This window comes from Megalobrama amblycephala, linkage group LG22 (assembly GCF_018812025.1).
Source record: "Megalobrama amblycephala isolate DHTTF-2021 linkage group LG22, ASM1881202v1, whole genome shotgun sequence".
Taxonomy (NCBI): domain Eukaryota; kingdom Metazoa; phylum Chordata; class Actinopteri; order Cypriniformes; family Xenocyprididae; genus Megalobrama; species Megalobrama amblycephala.
In genome coordinates, this window is record NC_063065.1 from 29289647 (window position 1) to 29312442 (window position 22796).

The 22796-nt window shown below is 38.1% G+C and overlaps 1 protein-coding gene across 1 annotated transcript; it reads right to left on the reverse strand.

The window, feature by feature from the left end:
- Nucleotides 1–210: 210 nt before the first annotated feature.
- On the reverse strand, nucleotides 211–9239 carry LOC125258431 (CUB and zona pellucida-like domain-containing protein 1). The gene is made up of 13 exons (XM_048175379.1): nucleotides 9086–9239; nucleotides 7754–7944; nucleotides 7494–7634; nucleotides 4983–5121; nucleotides 4641–4833; nucleotides 3348–3489; nucleotides 2573–2716; nucleotides 2439–2494; nucleotides 2135–2316; nucleotides 1647–2047; nucleotides 1258–1354; nucleotides 966–1155; nucleotides 211–874 (listed from the first exon to the last, which is right to left on the reverse strand). The coding sequence occupies exons 1-13, from the start codon at nucleotides 9212–9214 to the stop codon at nucleotides 729–731; spliced, it is 2151 nt and encodes a 716-aa protein (XP_048031336.1). The 5' UTR covers nucleotides 9215–9239; the 3' UTR covers nucleotides 211–728.
- Nucleotides 9240–22796: the final 13557 nt, after the last annotated feature.

Consider the following 22796-nt stretch of genomic DNA (forward strand, 5'->3'; position numbering starts at 1 on the left):
CCCTTTTCCGTAGGTCCTCCGATCCCTGGCGCGCTTTTTCTCTTTTCCCAGTTCTCAGGGAGATTCCCCCCTGTTTCGCGGACGAGCCCCCAGACTGTTAGATAAAATAATTTGGAGATCAAGTATTTCGAGAAAACCTCTTCTGGTTGAGCAATCTAGCACAGAAAAGCTGGCACCAGGGTATCAAATAGAAGACTCAGACACAGAGAGTGCAGTTCAACCAAGATACAAAGTTTATTCGGCCAGAGAGCCAATTATATATTGAAAATATAGGAAGTGAAAATGACAACTCTGCATTAATACAATCAGTAGGGGTTGTGGACAGCTCTAAGAAAAGTAACATGTTCTCTAAGCATGATGTAATGGCTAGACAGAGATACAGAGACACAGAAAACAGGCATAGGATGTTCTCAGAATCTTACACAGTTTAACAAACTTGGAGCAGAAAGAGACACTTATTAAACAGTGAAATATTACAGTATAAATTCTATCCCTTATCCACACTTTATATCTTATGCTGGGTTTCCATCTGCACCAGTTTCTGCAGAACATAAACATGTCTAGAAGCAGCAGTTACATTCATGCAGACAGAACAGATGTTTTTGTTATAATATTCCCAAATCAAACATTTAAAAAAAAATCTTTTAAAGAAACTGCAGAAATACACGCCACCAAAATATGATGATTAACTAGTTGCCAACATTTGATTGTAGCTCGAACTGCTCCGATCAAATCTCATCTGATTTCACAAGTTTGTAGTTGATCTTTGATCCCCTGGATTTGTAGACCATCATTCCACACACCATGGCCACTACTGCCACAACACATCCAGCGACGAAAACAAGGTTCAGGTTCAAGCTTGGACTGATGGCCTCTGGAAGCAAATAAGGAACATTAGCATTTAAAACGCCTTACTTTTTGATTCCACAATCTGCGTAAATTACCATGGTAAAGTTAGGACGTACCAGTAAGTGATGCGCTCCTCTTCAGCCGCAGGGGTCCCTGGGAAATGAAGTGACTTCCGGTCTGGATGGCAGCTTCTCTTTTGTGAACGTGTGAGGATGGTGCAACGACCGTGCCATTGGTGCATCCCTGAGCGCAGCGAGTGTTGGGATTGTTGGCTTGACATATGATAATGGAGCAGCTGATGAACACCTAGAGAGGAAAAGAGAGACCATTAAAAAAAAACACACATTCATTGTTCCAGTAAAATATAGCATTTCTGTCATTCTTCAGTGTTTTTTTGTCCATCCTTACCTGGTCATATTGTCCAATAAACTTGAAGGCCTCCATACTGAACTTGACATTGGGATCATGACTTGTGTAGATGTTAACAGTTTCATCAGCCGCACATCTGGAATACATTGACAAATTGGATTTAAATTAATTTGTCTGAGAATGACACTGCTGTCAAAGCATTTAATTTGACATTTACATTACTGTACATTCTTAAAAAGAACGGCATACTGACAAAATACTTTTTCATTGCAGAAATACTAAGAGTAATATACAAGTATGTTATTGACCATGTAGGCGAATCAAACTCAGTGATTCCTGTGCACACATAAACCTGACCGATTTAAACTGAAACAACATTAAATTAAACATAAAGCTTTTTTTTTTGTATGATGTTTTTAGAGTCCTACCCATTTGTGATGATGGGATAAGAGATGGGATAATTGGGATTATCATAGGGTGTAGCTACACAGGACTCGAGGAAGACCTCAGTGTTTTGCACTAAATTGACAGGTGCGATCTCCATGTAGATTGTCTGTCCCACGTCATAGTCCAGTGGGTAGGTGTTGGGGCTTCTCATGTTTATGAAATTAATAGACTGATAAAACTCAAACTGATAGCTGAATGAACCGAAGCCTCTCTCAGTGAAATTGACAGCTGGCCTGTGAGCATCAAACATTGTGGTGACGCTGCTCTTTTTCTGGTACTTGCACATAACTTCAATTTCAATGTCATTTTTCCTGGTTATGATGAGGTTTGGATTATCGAAAGTAACAATTGTGTTCTTGAAGAGGAGATGTTCCTCAGTCTCCTACAAAGAAACAAGTATAAAAGTAGTTTAGATGCAGTGGAAAACTTGTTATTATTTATGTCTGTTAAAACTCATAGAAGTCCTTACTTCGATTTGAGTACCGCATCCATTTAGAGAGAAAGTTGTAAACACATGCGTGCTATTGGAATAAACCAAACAGGAAGCGTTGTTGTTCAGCCGCAAGTGATCTCCATGGATTCCTGCAATAGTGGCTCTTTCTATCGACACCGACATTGTGTCTCTAGAGCAAGTTACGTGTGCTCTTGGACCTTGAACAAAAAAAGAACAATGTATGTAGATGTATGAACTTTCTTTTGCTTCAAGGACACTACAGGAGTATAAAGAATTAAAGTCAAATATCAAGAAGAATTTCAATTAAAGCTCAAAATACCTTCAGCCTCCACCACAACAATAACACACCTCATCTCAGACTGATAGTTCCTAGACCTAAAATATTAAGAAGATTAATTAGCTTCATTTCATATGGCACATTTTCATTAAAGTAATCTAACTGTGTAATCATACCCATATTGGCCCTCAGCAGCGAAGCAAATTGGAAAGTGTTGGCCAAAATTCTCTGATGTTGGTGTCCAGTTGATCACATACTCTCCAGTGGTGGTGGTCTCCTTTGTGCTGTTCAGAGGTCCACTAAAGACCACATCAGTGATGCTGGACAATCGGGGGAAAAATCCAATTAGATGCACATGTATCAGTTTAGAAATTGAACCGAAATGATCCTGATTTTGAAGTTATAGTGAAGATTTAGATCAGTGGTTCTTAAACTTTTTGACTCCAAGTCCCCTGTCCACAACAATATTCAAATTTACACAAATTAGCAGTGTCCATATATTAAAGTGGTCCTGTTTTTTAATTTTCAACTTTCTTTAGTGTGTAATGTAGCTTTTTGAGCATGGAAAAGGTCTGCAAATAAAGTCCCTCCAGCGGAAGTTATTCTCTATATCAGTGTGCACTGTTTCTGAACTCCCTGAAACACCTCCATTGTCTTTAGTTTTCTGCTGGGAACGAACACATCACAGTATTCCTCATTTAAATAATTCCCGCCCAAAGCATACACAAAATAAAGGGGCGGGGCCTGGTTGAGTTAGTAGTGTTTTGAAACTTGTGGTCAACACACTTGAAGTGCTTAACCAGTCACAACACATTGGTCTTGCTGACCAGGGCATGTTAATTTGAAAATCTAGTTTGAGCTCAGAAGGAAGTATGAAGATCTAGCATCGACTTATCGGTGCTCAGAGGAAGGTGTTCACTGTGATCAGACTTTTAGACATTTCCTTCATACCTTGAGTAGGTTGCTGTAGCCTTTATTCTGATCTCTAGCTCTTGATTGACACGAGCCTGTAGGTGTTCTCCATGATAAGGTGTTGGGTGGATGAACCGAGGTAGATATTCACCCTCAATGCAAGATGGTGCAGGAGCCTCCACTAAACCCAAAACATAACATGAAGGTTGTGGCAGAGCATCACAATTAAAAGACCGGATAACAGTTTATTTTAAGGTGACATAATTACACGTTTACTACTTGTACTTACACTAGTAATAACAGTAAATTATGCATAATTACAAGTAACTAACCCTAAACCAAACCCTAACCTTAACCGTAACTCTATAATAAGTACATGTAGTTAATTAAAGGGGTCTTTGATTATGATTTAAATTTTTTTACTTTATATAGTGTGTATTGTTGCTGTCTGAGCTTAAACAACATCTGAAAAGTTACAACGCTCAAAGTTCAATGCACAGGAGATATTTTCTTTGACAGAAATAGCTTTTTAAGGACTACAAAAAACAGCTGGTATAGGGACTACAACAAGCTTCTTCCTGGGTTTGTGACATCACTAACCTTAAAATTCACATAATCCCTGGCCCGTGGAACACGCAAAAAACAGGGTGAGGCCAAGTTTGGCTGCTTTAGAGAAGAGGAAGAGTTGTTGTAGGAGAGTGTTGTTGCCATGCAGTCATTTTACATCAGACTGCTTTATAAACGAGGGTCAATTCAACACTGGATTTGCACAAAAGATTAACATGATGGCACATGCTAGTCAATGAGTTGAATCAACTCCACAGCAACTACATAAATTTATCAACTAACCATTCAGAAACGTCCAGTTTCATTCTAAAAGTTGTAACTTTTTCCTGAGTCTCTCCATCAGTGTCGACTCCGGTTTGAACAATGTAAGGCTGAACACCGTTACTGACAATCCTCATTTTGGCTGCGTGAGATTGTCCAGCTTTGTTGTTGTTGTTGTGAGCTGTTAAAGCTCCACCCTCTTCTGGAAAGGGGGCAGGGAGAAGCAGCTCATTTGCATTTAAAGGAACGCACAAAAATTGCATGTTTTTGCTCACACCCAAATAGGGGCAAATTTGACAAGCTATAATAAATGATTTGTGGGGTATTTTGAGCTGAAACTTCAGACATATTGTGGGAACACCAGAGAGTTATTTTACATATTGTAAAAAGAAGCATAATAGGTACCCTTTAATATTAATCAGTACTTATTTGAGTAAGTACGGTGTAACTATGTCACCTTAAAATAAAGTGTAACCAAAGACTGATTTCAGCACTGAATGGTACCTTCTAAAGCGAACTGGAGTGGTATTTTGCTCAATGGTGGCTTGGAAGATGCATTGACAAATGGGGTTCTGACCGCTGCAGCCATGGCAGTGTAGTTTAGAGTGATGTTCTGTTTGGGATAGTCTTCCATAACAAACTCAAATGCATAAACACCACGTGTTGTAGAGTTGCCAAATGACAGAGTACATGTGTTCTGGGAAGAAGAAAGATTTGAACAATGAATGATACTGAGAGCATGTCAGCTGAGAACATCTGGAAGAATGAAAGAAAACACTTCTTATTTTTGTATAATGATCAACTCTCAACACAATTTGTTGTACACTGTTCCTTGCTTATTCTCACCTGATCCAAAGTAAATCCTGCATGTTGGTTGCACATTCCACACTCATTTGCACTGAAAACTCCATATCTACACCTGACCTGATCATGATCTGGATCACAGGACAACAGATTGTAGTTCCTGGGGCAGTTCTGAGGAACTCTAGAAACAATCCAAAAACAGTCATCTTGAAATGACTTTTTTATCATTTAGTACACAGGCTTCAAGAAGTACTTGGACACTTCAGACACATTTACACTAAAATATTGTTGCAATTAATGTACAACAACTGGTCCTAAGGTGACTTTTACTGGATCATGATACAAAATGCAACAATAATACATACAACAATAATAAAAAATAATAGGTTAAATGATAAAATAAAATAATAAAATAAAATTATAGGGAATATATAATAGCCTATACAGATAAAAAAAAGATAAATAATAATTACAATGACATTATTGTGATATATTGGTTAAATTTTGAATGTTGAACATTCTAATGGTGTAGGTGAGATAAGCCTTGGTTATTCTCTTAAAGGGATAGTTCACCCAAAAATGAAAATTTGATGTTTATCTGCTTACCCCCAGCGCATCCAAGATGTAGGTGTCTTTTTTTCTTCAGTAGAACACAAATGGTGATTTTTAACTCCAACCACTGCCGTCTGTCAGTGGTATAATGCAAGTCAGCGGGAACTTGGACTATAAGAGTAAATAAAACACGACAGACAAATCCAATTTAAACCCTGCGGCTCGTGACGACACATTGATGTCTTAAGACATGAAACGATCGGTTTGTGTGAGAAACCGAACAGTATTTATATCATTTTTTTACCTCTAATACACCACTATGTCCAACTGCATTCATCACTCGATTCGTTTGGTCTGATCGCGCTCTGACAGCGGCAGTGATGTCTTGCGCATAAAGAGGGTATGCACGTGACGTCACCGTCGACCGTTACGACTGCGGTCACGCCCACTGAGTGGCAAAAGACTGAGGGGGCTTGCACACCGGACGCGAAGCTCAGCGCCTCGCCACGTCTTTAAAATTCGAACGCATTGTTTTCTATGAGTGTACGCACACCGGCGGCGACATTCGGCGCCTGTCCGCGGCGCCCAGCTATGACTCAGAAAAAAATATAAAACAATGCGTGAATTTGAAAGACGTGTCGCGGCGCTGAGCTTCACGTCCGGTGTGCAAGCCCCTTGAGCGGCAGCATTGGTTTTCAGCGTGAATGTCGTGAAAAACACACAAAACACATCCAAAACGGGAAAGAGCTTTGTGATTGACTGTACAAATAGCTTTGATACAAAACCTGAGGTAGGCTATATATTTAAAGACTGCAGAAAGCAATGACTCCAGGCAGAGAAACGTGGATTTGCAGTTTTATCATTTTGTGTCAAATTGTTGGATTTTGAGGTAAAATCATACCGTATATATTTTATTGTTATATATTGTGTTGACAACTGATATTTTCCATCTTATATTCTGCACAATTGTGTGTTTTTCAATAAACAACACTGACAAAAACTATACTATAAAACTATATATGTTTTAGGGCTGGACAATATGACAATATAACATTGATATAAGTGATTACGCAGATTTAAACCTACCTATATTGTAGTTATATAAAATATTCACAGGCAGATTTGCTTTATTTATTTCCCCGCCGTCGAAATCAGGCACATATAAATGTCAGGAAACACGACTCCTGGCTGCATGTCAATATCCATGGATTAGGTTTATTTGACAAGTTGTAACGAACACATTCAATTCCAACCTTTAGTGTAATTTGTTTGTTTTACTCGCGTTTTCGCAGTTTCCCCTATTAAATATAGTCACGCAGTAGGTTCTTTTGCCACTCAGTCCAGCTGAGGGAGCGCGCTTTCGGCGGGAAATTGACGTCGATGCATACCCTCTATACTTCAATGAGAGGGAGACATCACTGCCGTTGTCAGAGCGCGATCAGACCAAACGAATCGAGTGATGAATGCAGTTGGACATAGTGGTGTATTAGAGGTAAAAAATGATATAAATACTGTTCGGTTTCTCACACAAACCGATCGTTTCTTGACTTAGGACATCAATGTGTCGTCACAAGCTGCAGGGTTTAATTTGGACTTGTCTAAGCAAGTTTTATTTACTCTTATTGTAGAAGTTCCCATCCACAAGCATTATTTGACTGACAGACAGCAACGGTTGGAGTTAAAAATCATCATTTGTGTTTTACTAAAGAAACAAAGACACCTACATCTTGGATGCTCTGGGGGTAAGCAGATAAACATGAAATTTTTATTTTTGGGTGAACTATCCCTTTAATTGTTGTCTTGTTTCTATTATAAGACTTTTGATTCTGATTTGTGCAAGCTAACGTAACGTGACACAAAGTCTGAATTGAGGTTGTACATTTCTTCAAAAAGAAGACTGAAAATAAGTTACAATTGTAGCTACTGTATTGAAAAAAATTGGACATTAAAAAAAAAACTAGAAGACAGAAAAATCTTTATGTGAAGACAAACTGATTTTACCTGACAATGGGAAGTGTGGTGGCGACTGGAGATCTGTTGGGCTGAGAGGTGTCAGATCTCACTCCAAGGTCAATATGTGTGAGAAGTCCCCAGTTTCCACCAGTTGTGACTGTGTTAAAGATCCAGCAGCAACTACTTTGGCTGTTGACACAAGCATAGACTTATTTTTTTCTTTTGTAATAATTTAGTTTTATACTATTTTCAGTGCTGTTAGATAATGGTGTATCAGATTAGTCTTATTCCTCTGCATAAGTGCTTACTACAACTGAAATGGGCTGTTGTTGGGGACGGTTCTCTTCATGACTCCCTCACTCTGGCACCAGCTGCCACCATTAGAGCTGCTGTCCACTTTACCCATCACATAACTTTTAATGCCACAGTTTCCAGACCTGCAAGACCAGTTATCATACGAATTACAGGTATGAAAGGCGTCCTTGAAGCGGATATCCACCTGAAATAAAACATTTGTAAGTAACTTCTCAACATCCTTAATGGTTCTAGAATGCTATTTTCATAAACATTTTGGAATAAAATAATTTCATGACTACTATTTAATGTATCCTAAATACACAAAATATATATTATTTTCACACATTTGGCTTAATTTGACAAAATTACAGACTAATTTAAAGTGGAACACAATTAAAACTGATCATAATATAAAGTAATTATTATATTATCATAAAATATAACATTATTTTAAATTTTTAATGATAACGCTTTTCATATTTTAAGATTTTAAGTCTGGGTCCAGGTGGACAATGATTAAATAATAAAAATCTACACATAAAAGGCATTTGAAAAATCATTACAATAATTATTACTATAATGAAAGCATTTTCAATTATGGTAACACTTTACAGTAATGTTTCATTAGTTAACATTACTGTAAAAATTATTTTCATATCTTTGTTTTTTTTTTTTTTTTTCAAATCAACAAAGATAATTCATGTGGTTCAGATAACATAATATTTTGAGTTTCTGTTTCAATGAACTCAAAATTTTAAAGCAACCAAGTAACTTACTTTTTTTTAAGTTAAACCAACAATTATTTTCTACAGTGTAGTTAACTACTTTAGTTAACATGAACTATGAATTAACAATACTTCTATAATATTTATTAATCTTTGTTAATATTTATTTCAACATTTACTAATAAATGATTAAAATCAGATGTTGTATTTGTTGACATCAGTTAATGCACTGTGAACTAACATTAACAAACAATGAACAGCTGGATTTTTATTAAATACATAAATAATTACAGCGTTAACTACTGGCACAAGCTGATTGGTATATTTCACATCTGTAGCCAATGAGCTTGTTGCTCACACATTTAAATGGCTGGTTACATTCAGTTACAGTTTGCAGTATGCTTCAGAGGTCCAGCACTATGTCTTACTCACAGCAGCATAACGGCATATGTATTCAGTAGCCTCTCACTGCAGTTGAGTGTTACTGAAATTATAATATTTTTATGTGACAGTTTATAAATTAACATACAAAAGTTGAAAAATACAAAAATCCCCTTGCAGATAAAAGTACACCTAATTTCAAAAACACCTGTTCATGGTTGTAAATTAAGGTCTCACCTTGTAGGATCCATCAGGATTCTTTCTTGAGCTGAAGCTCATCGAGCCTCCATAGAAGTGAGAGGCAGTGGCTATGGACGCCAGCAGCAGCAGGGATGAGAGCAGAGCAGAGGCAGACATGATGCTCATGACTGAGGTTTCATCTCACTGCAACTGCCCTTTTTAAGGACCTGATGGAGGAAGTTTTCGAAAAAAAAAAGATGCACATTTACAATAAATGTTTCCAATGAATGGAAAGATATCTCACGTCTAATCCCAATCTAAGAATGACTGGCATGCAATTGTTCTGCAGCTCCATTGCATGTCTGTACAACTAGACTCTGCTTGGAGATTCTGATCAAGAGTTTCATTTTTTAATTATTTCCACTTAGTAATTTTAGTGCTTCAACTTAAACATTCCAGTTAGCTGCCAAAGCAACATTACTAATTTTTCCCCCGGTTTCACAGACAAGGCTTAAGCTAGTACTAGACTAAAATGCATGTTTGAGCTGTTTAAACTGAAAGGAATTTGCACAGACATGTCTTAAAATATGTCAGAGCCATTGTTTTGTCTCAAGATCCATACCAGTATTTTTTTTTTTTTTCTAGGGTATGTTTATAAAAGCTACTTAATGCTACTTAAACTGAAAAAAGGCCTAATCCTCACTTAGCCTAAGCCCTGTTTATGAAACCGGGCCTTTGTTTAATGTAAGTTTTTCCTCCAATATTTATATTTTATTTTATTTTATTTTGGCTTTATTTTAACTAACTTAAAAAAAAAAAATAAAAATAAATAACTACTACATTAACATATGCTACTGTGAATAAAAGCATTTCAGTGTTTAATTGCTCTCCTCAGATGCAATCAGAATTAAGTAAAACATGCCACTGAATGTTTCAAAGGTATATATATCATGTTTAATGAACTCATGAATAATGTTGTTAAATCTTCAGTTGTCATGAGACTAAGTGAAGGAACACATACCTTTTTCTGTTTTCCATTATTTCAATCTTAAATGTAAATATTTATATATAAAAATATTTACACTGTTCCAAATTATTATGCTTAAGAGACATATCAGAAGGATTTTAGAACAATAAACATTCAGATTTTATTTTTTCAAAGAATGTGTTTGTCTCGTATCTTTTTAGAAATAGTTTCAGTCTCAAACAGGTTTTTTAGTAGTTTCCCAGGTATTCTTAGGTGACAGAGAAACCTAGTTAAAGAGGTTGTTTCACATTATTAAATAAATCCATTCTCGTGAAAAATGAGGAGGGGGAAAAAATCTTTCTGAAGATTATTATTTTTAATATTTTGCAAAAAAACTGTCAAAAGATTTGTGAGTGATTTAGAGAACAGAAGAACCCAGTCAGGAAAAGGCTTATTAAAGAATGTTTCTGTCAAACAAATTAATTGTATTAAAAGGGCAGCAAATTAAACATTTTTTTTTTAAATCTCTGTTGAGCAGCAAACAGGTATTTGAAGCTGCCATCACAGATGTTTAGCTTGTTTAATTGTGACAGGGTGGAACACGAACATGACAACACAGATTTACCACAGACTTTCAAGCATAAACTCATATAAGATAAGATATTCAAGGTAAAACTTGAAACCAAGATCTGAAACATATCAGTGCAGCATTCCATCTTCAACTATTACAGAAGAAAAAAAAAAAAAAAAAAAAAAAACTCACAGAAGAATAAATAACAGTACAGGAACATTGTGACAGGAATGGCTTTCTTGGAGAAAAGAAGAAACTCAAATTGTAATTTAAAGGGGCAGCTAATGTTTCTATTATAATAAAGCAACTTAAATTAATTTATATGGTTCTTATCACACTTTAGACATTTAAAAATTTAAATATGCTTATTCAGTCGTCATTTTACCTAACACATTTATACATAAAAGGTCAAATGAATTAAATTATATTTTAAATTTTTTTTAAGTAATACTGCAGTCATAAAATAAAATTAAATTAAATTTTAGAACCATTTGTTTACAAAAAGAACTAAATTCAGATTTTTTTAGATACTAGAATAACTGGCTAAACAAGTAGAAGGGGGAGGGGGAGCATTTACGGGAACATCACAGCAAAACAGCTTTGCTTTCTTTTTTGAATGGTTTTGAAGACAGGTTGCATGTTCATTATATAAAAAAATTAATTGTCAAAAAGTTTTGGCAATGCATGTGTAAAGAAATCCTGGAGGATCCATTTATGAGTTTGGAAGACACTGGCTGTCACGTTTATAATTGACCCTTCGCCGGGAGTTTGATTGACAAGCGATCTAACCACTCATAACGCCGATTCCGCCATTTTGTACAACAAAATGAAAAATGGTGTGTACTGACATCTTTCCGCGCTTGAAACAACATTCCTTCTCATGTTCATTCATGTTTATTTGATGCTATAAATTAACTAGTAGGAAAAGATGATCGGTTCACAAGCCGCTTGAGCTGAGGCGGTACAGCAATCTGTCACGACACATTAAAGAGCCACAAAACGGTTTTTATTGTTCTAATTTCTTAAAAAATGACACACTTTGAAAGCTGAGACTTTGTTTAATATCATAAGTAACCTGCTCTGTCTGTTGTCAGTGTCCTCTTTGCTCCACAATGTATTTTTCACTCTGTGTGGCGTGACAGCGCCACGGCTTGTTGGACAAAGCAACAGTAACTAAGGGGGGCGGGTCTTTGCGAAGGGGCAATTAGCAAGCAGGGGGAAAAAATACATTTAAATTAAAATAAAATAATGTAAAATAAAAATAGACAAGGGAAACCAGAGTCATAGGTCTCATTTGGATAGCCAGACCCAGTGACCTGGCTGGTAGGTGGAATCAGGCCTAAGATGATGATCTGCTTGCTTCTGGTAACGGACTGCTCTTTGAAGATGGACATGCACTTGATTCCAAATATCCTCACTCTGGCACATCCAATCATCGACTGCAGGCTGTCCAATGGTTCCTCAAACCAGGGGAACAGCAGTGGTTGGTAACCAAGGATGCAGTTAAAAGGGGTGAGGCATGTGGACAGTTTGTAGAGGGAGTTCTGAGAATATTTTGCCCATGAAAGATAAAGGCTCCAATCGTATTACTTAAACTGGCAAAAAGAGCACAGGAATCTTTCGAGTTCTAAATGGTTTGTTCATCCAAAAACAAAAATTGTCATTAAGTACTCACACTCATGTCATCCCAAACCCATATGACCTTCGTTCATCTTCATAACACAAATTAAGATATTTTTGATGAAATCCCAGGGTTTCTGAACCATACATAGGAAGCAACGTCATTGCACTTTTTGAGGTCCAGAAAGGTATTAAAGACGTCATTAAAATAGTCCATGTGACTGCAGTGGTTCAACCTTAATGTTATGAAGTGACGAGAATATTTTTATGCGCAAAAACGAAACAAAAATACTCACTTTATTTAACAATTTGAACTGTTGTCATACGCTGTTGACGTAGTGAATGCAGTGCAGTCTTCAGTGTTCTATGTCTGAACGCTGACTCATTATTGGCCGGCTCCTGCGTCAGCATCATACGCATGTGTCGTGCTGCTCACATGTACAGCATTGGCCAATACTGAGTCAGCGTATGGACGTAAACACGGAAGCCTGCTCTGCGTTCACTAACTGCGTATGAGTTTTCCTTCCTACAAAGGGTGTTTCCCTTCGAGTTCAGGTGATCTGTAACAAAATCAAGGGGCGATGTGAGACCATGGTTGTTGTGGTATTGGTAAGGGTTGCAGTAGTCCAGCAGGCGGTAGTTCATGGGATTTAGAAGTGGCACAAATATTACAGTTACGGATAAAGTTTTTAGTGTCTGTGGTGATGGTTCTTCACTAAAATCGATTCTGCAGCAGTTTGATAGTTGCCTGTATACATGGATGTCTCGAATGGAGAGGAGTAAACACAACTCATAACCTGAAATCGTAATGTGCTAGGAACATATGTTCTTTGCGGAAAACTGTCCCTTGGAGGAGGTTCCAAATCCTGGGCTTGAGTAATGAGTAAAGATGGAAGACAGTAAAATTAGTTTGATTTCAGAGGATTTGTAGGTCTGCTCATGTATGCCAGAAATTATGATATGTTATACTAAAGTCAAAATTTGTGAAGAACAGTGCCCACCTTGCCTGAGGGGGTTTAAATCTTTTAGTGGACCTCTAGATTGTGGTGATCTGTGAGTACTTGAAATGGCTGTCTGGCTGTCCTCCAGCCAGTGTCAACATTCTTCAAGGGCTGCCTTCATGGCCAGTAACTTGCAGTTCCCCACATTTTTGCTGATATATAAATGCGCTCTGGCAATGAGAGATCACAGAAAAAGACGGCACAAGGAAACAGTTTGGCAGGAGATTTATGTTTTTGGGAAAGAATAGCTCCAATACCAGTGTACGAGGTGTCAGTCTCAACTATGAAAGGTATAGACAGATCCTTAGGGTGTAGGATGGGAGCATTGGTGAAACGGTGCTTGAGTTCATCAAAAGCCTGTTGGGCCGTTGAATTTATTACTTGTTCCATGAAGAAGGGATGTGACAGGGGAGGCCATAGGGCTGAAACTTCTAATGAAACATCTGTAGAAGTTAGCAAATCCAAGAAATCATTGTAATTCCTTAATGGTAGTTGGTACTGGCCAGGCCAGAATGACTTTAATCTTGGAGTTATCTATGGCTGCTCCTTCAGCTATGAAAATGTATCCCAGGATGGAAATGCTGGTTTAGTGGAACTCACACTTCTTGAACTGTAGTTGGATGTTGGATTAACAGCTGGATCCAGCTGGATCCATGGTGTGCAAAGTGTTATGTGATACTGCAGAGAGAGTCCAGGCACAAATAAACAGTCCAAGAGAATCTGTCAGAGCAAACGTGAAAACAGGTGTGGGTCGATACAAAGGCAAACAGTCCAATAATCCAGAACCAAGGAAGAGGCAAAAATTAAATCCAAAAAACAAGCAATGTCAAACACAGTTAAATCCAGTCCAAAGAATAATCTAAATGAATAATCTAAATGCACAGAGACATTTGCACAACGTGCAAGTGAAAATCGCTGCGCAGCATAAATGATAAATATATTAATATATATTATATTAATAAATAAATATATTATTATATTATTATCTGTGCATTTCTTCCTGTTTTCTTTCATTCAAAAAGTTGCATCGTATATGACGTAAGCGTGCTATCGGTGGAGCTGGAGGGATGGAAGACCCCGGTGGAGCCAAAAGAGTTGAGGGTCCAGGTGCAGCCAAAGGCCCAGAAGTCTGAGATGAAGCCATGGTGAAAACAGACCAAAGTGGCGCCAGTGGAATGAGGGAGCCAGGTGGAGCAGAAGATTTGAAAGGCCAAGTAAGAATCATGGGCTTGGAGGGCCAAAGTGGAGCCAGAGGGTCAGAATATTTAGGCTTATACTCTGAAAACCACAGTGGAAGTGGCTGGCAAGGAGACTGTGGTCATGTCAGTGGAGCAGAAGGGCTGAGGGGAGCCCACAGAGCAAGAGGCTGAGGAGGAGTGATGGCCTGGGGACTACACAAAACGAATGGAGAAGAAAAGATGAGGTAACTGGACGGAACCAGGTAAGCATCCGTGCTGGATGGGACCAGCGGAAAAGGAAGGTCTAGGGCTGCGGATGGAACCAAGAAATCTAGGCAGCTGGATGCAACTGGCAGAGCAGGAAGAAGTTTGACAGTGGGCACAAGGGTGGGGACTGGCTTCATGGCAGTCAGGTCAATCAGCAACTTTTGGATGGACTGAGCATTGGATGCTGGCTTTGAGATGAACCATGACTAAGGCTGAGGGTCTGTGGTGGCCAAGGGTACTGGCTTTGGTTCAGGATCCTCCTCCTCTACTCATTCAGTGATGCACCCACTGAGAATCCTGTTGAAAGTGCCCTAGTTATTGGCGATTCTATTACACGGAACGTGAAAATAGAGACACCAGCCACCATAGTCACATGTTTGCCAGGAGCCAGAGCACCTGACATCAAAGCAAATTTAAAAGTGCTGGCTAGTGCTAATCATAAATACTCTAAAATTATTATTCACGTCGGCACTTTGCCAGCCGGAGATCACTAAAATTAACATTAAAGAGGTGTGTGAACTCGCAAGTACAATGTCAGGAGAAGTAACTTGCTCTGGTCCCCTTCCTGTTCGTCGGAGTGATGAGATAGTTAGCAGATTATCATCACTCAATGGCTGGCTGTCTTAGTGGTGTCTGCAAAATAATATAGGTTTCATAGACAATTGGAAAAGTTTTTGGGGCAGACCTGACCTGTTGAAAAGAGATGGTATTCATCCCTCCCGGGATGGTGCTGCTCTTCTCTCTAGTAATATGGCACATTGTCTTAGAACAGAAACATGACAAACTGGGGCCCATGTCAGGAGCAGACAGACTGGCTAAACCGACCGTCTGCTAGCTGCCTCACGTTACAGAAGTCAGATAATTCCCAACACATAGAAACTCTTACACCTAGATATTATCACATAGAGACTGTGTCTGTACCCCGAATTAGTAAAAACAAAAAACTTCCAAACCCATTTAATGATAAAAATTTAATTGATGTTCAACAAATAAAAAATAGAGATAATAATGACAAACAAATGATAAAACTTGGGTTGTTAAATATTAGATCCCTTTCCTTAAAATCACTTATTGTAAATTATATTATCACAGACAATAATCTAGATGTGCTGTGTTTGACAGAAACTTGGCTAAAACCGGACGATTACATTACTTTAAATGAGTCAGAAACTATTGCCTCTGTCTTTTCCAGCACATTAGACTCAGTTGCTCCTTTGCATTTAAAAAAGATTAAGGAAATTAATCCAACGCCATGGTACAACGAGCACACTCGGGCCCTAAAGGTAGCAGACAGAAAAATGGAGCGCTGCTGGAAGAAAACAAAAAACTAGAAGTATTTTGCATTTTGTGGAGAGAGAGAATGATTGAGTACAGAAAGGCCTTAAAATCTGCTAGATCTGCCTATTTTTTAAAACTTTTAGAAGAACATAAACACAGGTATTTATTTGATACAGTGACTAAATAAACAAGAAATAAAGCTTCAACTTCTTATGTTTCTTTATGAACTTCTTTACTTGCAAGATTGATAATATTAGAGAAAAAATTATAACCATGCAACCGTCTACTACAGTATCACGTCAGACAGTGCATTTTAGTGTCCCTGAGGAAAAATTTTATTCATTTACTGCTTTAGGAGAGGAAGAATTGTCTAAACTTGTTAAATCATCAAAATCAACAACATGTATGTTAGACCCTATACCGACTAAGCTATTGAAAGAGATGCTTCCAGAGGTCATAGATCCTCTTCTTAATATCGTCAATTCATCTATATCACTAGGACACGTACCAAAAACTTTTAAGCTGGCTATTATTAAACCTCTTATTTAAAAACCACAACTTGATCCTAGAGAATTAGTCAATTACAGGCCGATCTCACATTTCTGTCAAAAATACTAGAAAAGGCAGTATCGTCACAACTATGTTCCTTTTTAGAAAGAAATAGTATCTGTGAGGATTTCCAGTCAGGATTTAAACCGTACCATAGTACTTAGACTGTTCTCATTAGAGTTACTAATGATTTGATCACAATATTTTTTTAAATAGACTCGAAAATGATGTTGGCATTAGTGGAATTGCATTGTCATGGTTCAAATCATACTTATCTGACCGTTATCAGTTTGTAGTAGTAAACGAAGAAATGTCATATCGATCACAAGTTCAATATGGAGTACCGCAAGGCTCAGTACTAGGACCGTTGCTTTTCACTCTGTACATGCTACCCTTGGGAGACATCATTAGGAAGCATGGCGTTAGTTTTCACTGTTACACTGATGATGCTCAGCTCTATATTTCTTCGTGCCCTGATGAAACTTACCAATTTACAAAATTAACGGAATGCATAGCTGATATAAAAAATTGGATGACCAGTAATTTCCTACTACTAAATTCAGAAAAAACAAAGATTCTAATTTTTGGACCAAAAACTTCTTCACATAAAAACCTAGAATACTGTCTAACACTTGATGGCTGTTCTGTTAAGTCTTCGTCATCAGTTAGGAACCTGGGTGTGCTCTTTGATACCAATCTTTCATTTAAAGGCCATGGTACTAGCATCTGTAAAACTGCATTCTTCCATCTTAAAAATATATCTAAACTACGACATATGCTCTCAATGAAAAATGCAGAACAGTTAGTTTATGCGTTCATGACCTCAAGTCTAGATTACTGCAACGCTTTACTGGGTGGTTGTTCTGCTTGTCTGATAAATAAACTACAGCTCGTACAAAATGCAGCAGCTAGAGTTCTTACTAGAACTAGGAAGTATGACCATATTAGCCCAGTTCTGTCAACACTGCATTGGCTTCCTGTTAAACATCGTATAGATTTCAAAATCTTGCTAATTACTTACAAAGCACTAAATGGTTTAGCTCCCCAGTACCTGAGCAAGCTCTTAAAGCATTCTTAAAGTCCTTCACATCTATTGCAATCTCAGAATTCAGGCAGCTGATAATACCTAGAATATCAAAATCAACCACAGGCGGTAGATCCTTCTCCTATTTGGCACCTAAACTCTGGAACAATCTTCCTAGCATTGTTCGGGATGCCGACACACTCTGTCAGTTTAAATCTAGACTAAAAACTCATCTCTTTAACCTGGCATACACATAACACATTATCAATTTATATTTTCAAATCCGTTAAAGGATTATTAGGCTGCATAAATTAGGTCAGCCGGAACCGGGAACACTTCCTATAACACCAGATGTACTCCTTACATCAGAAGAAGAATGGCATCTACGCTAATATTAGTCTTTCTGTTTATCCCGAGGTTTACTGTAGTCAACCGGATCTGGATCCAGGTTAGACCAAGGACCTGCGCCTTGACACGACCACAACGCAGCCCTGAAGTATCAGCAGAGATTGAGTCAACTAGATCATCCACCGTGAAGGCCTCATCAACACGACAACCAGTGGCACAGTTCCTCACCGGCGTGATGAATACGAACCTCAACTGGATGGAACTGAAATAAATACTTTGAATGTTGCGATCCTATCGGACTTATGATAGCAACCTGAATCGTAACAAAGCACTGTTCGCCAGAGGAGAACTGGTCCCCTGACTAAGCCTGGTTTCTCCCAAGGTTTTTTTCCCTTAATTTTAACACCTATTCACTATTCTTTAAGAGCTGCTGTGCAGCCAAAATAATGTACCAGTTATCAATGTAAAGCTGCTTTGACACAATCTACATTGTAAAAAGCGCTATATAAATAAAAGTGACTTGACTAGTGTACAACATGAGCCAGGTCTGAAAACTCATGTGTGTGGTCTAGATCCATTTTTGAGGACTGGTCTTTTGTCACAGCCAGTTGCCAAGGAAAGAGAGTTAAGGCATAGATCTAAGTGTAAATGCTTCTTAAATAATCCAAACAAAAGACTAGAGCACTCAGGAATGCAGACAAGGGGAAAAAAACGCAGTAAATGATAAGAACAGTCAAAGAACTGAACCAAACAGGGGAAAATAAATATACAGGATAAGAGGGGTATAACAATTCACAGGTGGGCCTGGTCAACTGATAAGAAACCATAGAACCAGGGACACAGAGGTTAAACACAGGTAAAGAAACTACATTTATAGAACCTAAACAGACAATATGCGACATTTGCTGCTACTGCAAGTTTATTATGGCTTAATTTTAAAACACCAGGAGTATTTCCATTTTCTTAGGACTGCAGGTGTTTTACCACATTAATGCTACCCGTGAACTAAACATTTACTTGACATTTAACTTGACATTTACAGGAACAATAGACATGAGCAATTTAAAAAAACTCAAAACCTGTTACAGGTATTTTCTTCTTTTCCCAGAAGCAAAAAATAAATCTTTACATTGTGTTAAGTGAAATGCATTTAAACGTTTATGTTGCGCAATAAAAACTTAGTCACAAGAACACAACGTTTAAATACCTGTAACAGGTTTGGTGAGGGTTTTTTTAACTGCTCATGTGTTTTTTTTCCTGTATGTCAAGTAAATGTCTTCCACTTTGAAGCAGTGCATTTCAAATGAGCCTTGGCCCACAGGACATGACAGCGCTTCTGGACCATGTTCACAAATGGCTTGCTTTTTGCATGATAGAGCTTTAGTTGGCATCTGCAGATGGCACGGCGGATTGTGTTTATTGACAGTGGTTTCTGGAAGTACAGGTGCTGGTCATATAATTAGAATATCATTCAATTCAATTCAATTCACATTTATTTGTATAGCACTTTTCACGATACATATCATTTCAAAGCAGCTTTACAGAGAATGCATGTCAACATTACAATTTAAAGAATGCAGTTAGCAAATAATGTAATAATTTAGGCAATTAATTTACAATCACTGTTAGCAGTTTAACTGAACGTAGAAGCAATGAGCTCCTGAAAAATGAATTACATTAACAATAATTAGGATATAGAAATTGTGCAATGTGCATGTTGATCCAGATGATTGCGTCTTCTGAAGTCCTCGCAGGAGTTGGCGCCGTCTCTTCACAGGTGTTGGTCATCTGAGGTCTTCTTAAGAGGCTGGATCCAAACTGAAGCTGAAGTCCTCTCTAGTCACCTCGGGACGGGTGTCCCGAGACAAAACAGAAAAGCAAATGAAGAATAATTAGCGTAGCTGCTGTTCATAACATTAAGCAAAGATAGTCATGTGCAACTGATCTGATATGAGATGCATTATGTGAATGCTTGGCTAAAGAGATGTGTCTTTAATCTAGATTTAAACTGGGTGAGTGAGTCTGAGCCCCGAACATTATCAGGAAGGCTATTCCAGAGTTTCGGAGCCAAATGTGAAAATGCTCTCCCTCCTTTAGTGGACTTAGCTATCCTAGGTACAACCAGAAGTCCAGAGTTTTGTGAGCTTAAAGAGCGTGAAGGATTGTAGGGTGATAGAAGATCAGTTAAGTACACAGGAGCTAAACCATTTAGAGCCTTATAGGTCATTAGCAATACTTTATAATCAATACGGAACTTAATAGGTAACCCGTGTAGAGATGATAAAATTGGTGTTATATGATCATATTTTCTTGACCTGGTAAGAACTCTAGCAGCTGCATTTTGTACTAATTGTAGCTTGTTTATTGAGGAAGCAGGACAACCAGCTAATAATGCATTACAGTAATCTAGTCGAGACGTCATGAAAGCATGAACTAACTTTTCTGCATCAGAAATAGATAACATATTCCGTATCTTAGCAATGTTTCTGAGGTGGAAGAAGGCTGTTTTTGTAACATATGAAATATGATTTTCAAAGGACAAGTTGCTGTCTAATATAACACCCAGGTCTTTAACTGTCGAGGATGGAGTAACAGTACATCCTTCTAAATGCAGATTGTAGTCTGCGAGATTCTGTGTACAGGTTTTTGGCCCAATAAGTAATACTTCAGTCTTATCTGAATTTAATAGAAGAAAATTACTAGTCACACAATGTTTTACTTCTTTAATACATTCTGTCAGATTGGATAATTTAGAGATTTCATCTGGTTGTGTTGAAATATATAACTGAGTATCATCGGCATAGCAGTGGAAACTAATTCCATGTTTTCTTATAATATTGCCGAGTGGCAGCATGTAGATTGAAAATAGCAGAGGGCTTAACACTGATCCTTGCGGCACTCCATAGTTTACTATCGTGATCTTAGATTTTTCCCCGTTTATATAAACAAAATTGTGTCGGACTGATAGGTACGACCTAAACCACCGTAATGCCTGTCCCTGAATACCAGTGTAATTTTGTAGTCGATCTAGGAGTATTTTATGATCTATAGTGTCGAACGCAGCACTGAGATCAAGTAACACTAGTATTGAGACACAGCCCTGGTCAGAATCTAGAAGTAAGTCGTTTGTAATTTTAACGAGCGCAGTTTCTGTGCTATGATGAGATCTGAATCCTGACTGAAATTTTTCATAGATAGTGTTTTTTTGCAAGAAGGAGCACAATTGGGCCGACACTACTTTTTCTAGTATTTTAGACATAAATGGAAGATTTGAGATGGGTCTGTAATTTGCTAATACATTTGGATCTAATTGTGGTTTCTTAATGAGAGGCTTAATAACTGCTTGCTTGAACGGTCGTGGGACATGACCTAGAGATAAAGACGAGTTGATAATATTGAGAAGAGGCTCTTCTGCTACAGGTAACAATTCTTTCAGTAGTTTAGTGGGTATTGGATCTAATAAACATGTTGTTGGTTTAGACGCAGTGATAAGTTTATTTAGCTCTTCCTGTCCTATAGTTGTAAAGCACTGCAACTGTTCTTGAGGGGCGAATATCATCAAAAAGTTGATTTATTTCACTAATTCCATTCAAAAGGTGAAACTTGTATATTATATTCATTCATTACACACAGACTGATATATTTCAAATGTTTATTTCTTTTAATTTTGATTATTATAACTGAAAACTAAGGAAAATCCCAAATTCAGTATCTCAGAAAATTAGAATATTGTGAAAAGGTTCAATATTGAAAACACCTGGTGCCACACTCTAACCAGCTAATTAACTCAAACACCTGCAAAGGCCTTTAAATGGTCTCTCAGTCTAGTTCTGTAGGCTACACAATCATGGGGAAGACTGCTGACTTGACAGTTGTCCAAAAGATGACCACTGACACCTTTCACAAGGAGGGCAAGACACAAAAGGTCATTGCAAAAGAGGCTGGCTGTTCACAGAGCTCTGTGTCCAAGCACATTAATAGAGAGGCGAAGGAAAAGATGTGGTAGAAAAAAAGTGTACAAGCAATAGGGATAACCACACCCTGGAGAGGATTGTGAAACAAAACCCATTCAAAAATGTGGGGGAGATTTACAAAGAGTGGACTGCAGCTGGAGTCAGTGCTTCAAGAACCACTACGCACAGACGTATGCAAGACATGGGTTTCAGCTGTCGCATTCCTTGTGTCCAGCCACTCTTGAACAACAGACAGCGTCAGAAGCTAAAGACAAAAAGGACTGGACAGCTGCTGAGTGGTCCAAAGTTATGTTCTCTGATGAAAGTACATTTTGCATTTCCTTTGGAAATCAGGGTCCCAGAGTCTGGAGGAAGAGAGGAGAGGCACACAATCCATGTTGCTTGAGGTCCAGTGTAAAGTTTCCACAGTCAGTGATGGTTTGGGGTGCCATGTCATCTGCTGGTGTTGGTCCACTGTGTTTTCTGAGGTCCAAGGTCAACACAGCCGTATACCAGGAAGTTTTAGAGCACTTCATGCTTCCTGCTGCTGACCAACTTTATGGAGATGCAGATTTCATTTTCCAACAGGACTTGGCACCTGCACACAGTGCCAAAGCTACCAGTACCTGGTTTAAGGACCATGGTATCCCTGTTCTTAATTGGCCAGCAATCTCACCTGACCTTGTGAAGAGGAAGATGCGATATGCCAGACCCAACAATGCAGAAGAGCTGAAGGCCACTATCAGAGCAACCTGGGCTCTCATAACACCTGAGCAGTGCCACAGACTGATCGACTCCATGCCACGCCGCATTGCTGCAGTAATTCAGGCAAAAGGAGCCCCAACTAAGTATTGAGTGCTGTACACGCTCATACTTTTCATGTTCATACTTTTCAGTTGGCCAAGATTTCTAAAAATCCTTTCTTTGTATTGGTCTTAAGTAATATTCTAATTTTCTGAGATACTGAATTTGGGATTTTCCTTAGTTGTCAGTTATAATCATCAAAATTAAA

What these genes read in the sequence shown, in the direction of transcription:
- LOC125258431 (XM_048175379.1), bottom strand. Translation starts at nt 9,214, where the DNA reads ATGAGCATCATGTCTGCCTCTGCTCTGCTCTCATCCCTGCTGCTGCTG. An exon ending in ACCACACTTCCCATTGTCAG is followed by an intron (nt 5,122 to 7,493) that starts GTAAAATCAGTT and finishes GATTGTTTCTAG; the next exon opens with AGTTCCTCAGAACTGCCCCA. An exon ending in GCTACAGCAACCTACTCAAG is followed by an intron (nt 2,717 to 3,347) that starts GTATGAAGGAAA and finishes CCGATTGTCCAG; the next exon opens with CATCACTGATGTGGTCTTTA.